Source organism: Gavialis gangeticus, unplaced genomic scaffold, assembly GCF_001723915.1.
Source record: "Gavialis gangeticus isolate Ggan-Ray unplaced genomic scaffold, GavGan_comp1, whole genome shotgun sequence".
In the NCBI taxonomy this organism is placed as follows: Eukaryota; Metazoa; Chordata; order Crocodylia; family Gavialidae; genus Gavialis; species Gavialis gangeticus.
The window spans coordinates 61,338,888-61,343,070 of NW_017728995.1; the positions used below are offsets into that span (position 1 = coordinate 61,338,888).

General features: G+C 44.4%; 1 protein-coding gene across 1 annotated transcript in view; it reads left to right on the forward strand.

Moving 5' to 3' along the window:
* The window catches only part of PARL (presenilin associated rhomboid like), a 24,123-nt gene that overhangs the window by 8,217 nt on the left and 11,723 nt on the right, over positions 1-4,183 (forward strand). Inside the window, exon 3 of the mRNA XM_019503695.1 lies at positions 1,189-1,239. Within this exon, the coding sequence (XP_019359240.1) occupies positions 1,189-1,239 (51 nt within the window). The remainder of the gene's footprint in view (positions 1-1,188; positions 1,240-4,183) is intronic.

Here is a 4,183-nt window from a genome sequence, read left to right on the forward strand (position 1 = left end):
AGGTATCAGTTGAACACAATGTTTTCATATATTTACAATTTTAAAGCAATTTGGAAGCTTTACCAGTGCTTCAATCACTATAATAAAATAAATTCTAAATACCTGTGCATTTTGGCATTTGATTTTGGGTGTTTCATCATGGAAAATCAGAGCTTCCCCTGTCCCCTTCACACACCGGGATGTGGGTCCAGCTGTGGCTGTCCCCGTTCCACACTATGTGGTGCTGAGCAGCTGGTGCCCTGCTCATACCATTGCCCCTCACTCCTGACCCATAGCCCCCCAGCCCTGCTGCCACTTGTGGGAGGCAACAGCTGGTGCAGCAGAGCAGAGCATGGAGCCCCCCTCCCCCAACCGGCTTGGGCAGCACAGCAGAGCAGATCCCGTGGGTGGGAGAGGATGCAGGCTGCCCTGTGTGGGCTTGGCACTCCTTGCCCTTGCTGGGCTCCCTGCAGGGCCACCACAGCCCAGTGGGTAGGTCCCAGCATAGCATGGCACAGCAGGGCCAGATGGGGAAGCTCACTGCTGCTGCTCTGAGCTTCATGACATGGTGCCTCCTGCCCACCTGGCAGCAGTGAGGGACACAACTCTGTGCTGCCACCACTGCTGCTGCCAGGTGGGCAGAGGCACCTTGTCAGGGCACTGTGGGACTCGTGGCGGTGGCATGGAGCTTCCCTGCTCCACTCTGCTGTGTAGTGCCAGGTCTCACCTGCTGGGCCCAGAGGCCCTGGAGGGAGGGCAGCAGAGCAGGGAAACTGAGCCTGCAGTGGGCAACCTACCCCCAACCCCACGCACATATCTGGGGGGCATACGCCATCAGTCCTTCCCCCTCCCCACACCCGGGAAAGAGTCTTAAGCAAGGAAGTCTACAATAGAACTAGGGCTGATGAACAAAAGCAAGTAGCTCCTCATTTGGTGTAAACAGATGTACCTTCATTACTTGGGTGGAATGATGCCTATTTGTGCCCTCTGACACCTGCGCCTTTGTCTGCCATAAGATAGGAGAAAACCCTAGTTATTCAAGAAGGAAAGTGTATCTTTAACAGGAAAGTTAACACTATAACAAATACAAATCTGAAATGCATTCAGTCTTTTTTTTCTTTAATTTTGAGCTGTGAATTTTTCATTTTGATTTCTGAGATGCTGGATATTTTGTGGGGAGGTCAGTGAATGTCGCTTATTTTGTTTCAGGTTAACAAGTGGTGGAATCGCCTGAGTGAGGGTCAGCGGACTGTGACAGGTTTGTGTTAGCTTACAAGTATTAGACATTCAAAGGAAAAGAAATATGGCAAACGGGTATAGTATGTCACAATAGATGGCTTTTGTACCATGATTAGATTGTTAGTCACAAAGCAAGTCTATATATACATACAGATGTTTTCATTCATCTACCTGCATCTGCTATGCTTCCCTACTTACAGAACACACTTTTGTATTTTCATTTAAAATTTCCGTCTCCCTTGTGGGAGATGGCAGACAGAGTTTTCCAAAATCTGCCTTCTGCCACTTGTATGCAAGCAGAATTTGGACATGTGAACTGGTAGCATCTTTCAGAGAGCATATCTCTTACTATTTATTTAAAAATGTATGCCATTGCCAGAAACTTAAAAAGACTTGAATATTATTTGTTGTCCTTCAAGTTCTCAGCTTTCTCATAAGATGTAAATTTGTTTTGAATTTTAGGAGAAAATGGTTACACAAATATTTTTTCTGAAACATTTTACCATCCAACAAGAAACATACAGTTTTATCCATCAAAACCAGAAGAAATTTCCTATTGTAATCTTTCGATGATGTGCTGAAACATAAATGCAACACTTATAAATTGTTACTCTGCATACAGTGTTACAAATTCTGGCTATCTTCGTTTATCAGATTTTGTTACATAATACACCTATATTTACACTATTCTTTAAGAGGATTATGTGAAGCCTGCTTAGTATAGAGTTATTGAAATCCTCATGATATTTGGACGTAAATCAAGTAGATAATCATCTTAAAGAGAAAAAAGTAAATGAGAGAGTCTACCAAAGAAATTCATATAAAATATATAGTGTTAGCTACACTGTACATAAAACATTACTGAATATATGAACAAATTTCTTTTAATTGTATTGGAGCCTAAGAAATTAGGCTCCCCATTTATCATAATGATTCTATAGAAAAATACATCTTTCAGGAAAATATTTCAGTTGTCTTAAGCCATTTTTCTAATTTTCTTCAAAAGATTGGTCACAGTCTAAAAATAACATGCACTAAATAACTAGGACTGTAGCTGCATTTTATAAACTAACCAACTGGTTGTTGGGTTCAGTTAGCTGGTTTGATCCAGTATTTTGGACTGCTTCTAATATCCAGCCCAGGCATTTGTATTCCTACTCAATACTATAGCGGGAAATGTCAGGTAGAAGATTATTAATCTCTGTAGTTTTTGTGTTTAATCTCCCACCATATAGTTAACAGGCAGTATAAATGTTAATTAACTAGAATACATTGAAAACTTTCAAATATAGCTGTGTTTCACCTGTTGACCAGTACAGGGTTGGAATTATTTTGCTAAAAATCTCTTGCCAAGGGCTTCTGTGGCTTCTTTTGTTAAGCACATAGAGAAAACCTTTTAATAAGAAAACAGCATAGAATAGGACAGACTGTCAAAACTATAAGCAGCTCAGAGAAAGTAGATTATACTAATTCTAAAAGGAGAATTTCAACTAAAAAATATCTGGTGAGGGAAGGGGGGGCACTTTCATGCCTTTTTATCCTGAACCTTTCAAATTGTTCATGAAAACAAAGAATTTAAACTTCTAGAAGGAAAATGCAGTTATCTTCTCCCTCTGCTCCAAATATTTAACCTTTTAAAGTTTTAAAACCTCTATGCTCACCAGAGCTGAAGTGATATTTTAGTTCACTAAAAGACACTTGGACACATCGAGGACTTAAACTTTCATCAGTCTGTTTCCAGCCACTTAGTTTTTTATTTAAGTCATAGTTTCATAGTTGGTAGGGTCGGAAGGGACCTAAGCAGATCAAGTCGGACCCCCTGCCATGGGCAGGAAAGGATGCTGGGGTCAAATGACCCCGGCTAAGTAATTGTCTAGCCTCCTTTTGAAGACCCCCAGGGTAGGGGTGAGCACCACTTCCCTTGGAAGTTGGTTCCAGGTCCTAGCCACCCTGACAGTGGAGTAGCACCTCCTGATGTCTAGTCTGAATTTACTCTCAGTCAGCTTATGGCCATTATTCCTTGTTGCTCCCAGTAGTGCTTAGGGCAACAGGGACTCTCCCAATGCCTGCTGGTCCCCCTTGGCAAGTTTGTAGGCGGCCACCAGATCCCCTCTCAGCCTTCTCTTGTGGAGGCTGAACAGGTTCAGGTCCCGTAGCATCTCCTCATAGGGCCTACCCTGTTGCCCTCTGATCATGCGAGTGGCCCTCCTCTGGACCCTATCGATGCTATCTGCATCCCTCCTGAAGTATGGCGCCCAGAATTGGACACAGTACTCCAACTGCGGCTTGACCAGTGTTGCATAGAGGGGGAGGATCACCTCCTTGGACTTGCTTGTGATGTATCTATGGATGCATGACAAAGTGCAGTTAGCCTTCCTGACTGCATCCCCACATTGGTGGCCCATGTTCATCTTGGAATCAATAGTGACTCCAAGATCCTTTTCTGCCTCTGCACTGATGAGAAGGGAGTTCCCCAGCCTGTAGGTATGCTGCTGGTTCTTCCTTCCCAGGTGCACTTGTCTGTACTGAAACCCATCCTGTTCTCATCTGCCCACCCCTGTAACCTGTCCAGATCTAGTTGTAGCCTGTCCCTCTTTTCTAGCGTGCCCACTTCTCTGCACATCTTAGTGTCACCTGCGAACTTGAACAAGGTGCTTTTCACCCACTCGTCTAAGTCGCCAATGAAGATATTAAATAGTGTGGGCCCGAGGACCGAGCCCTGGGGGACTCCACTGCCCACGTCAGGTTCATAGAATCAGTGAGTTGGAAGAGACCTAGACAGATCCTCTAGTCCAACCCCCTGCCATGGGCAGGAAGGAGCACTGGGGGTGGCAGGGGTCATAAGACTCCAGCCAGGTGCCTATCCAGTCTCCTCTTGAAGATTTCCAGGGAAGGTGAGAGCACCACCTCTCTGGGAAGCCTATTCCAGGCTCTGGCCACCCTTACAGTGAAGTAGTTCTTCCTA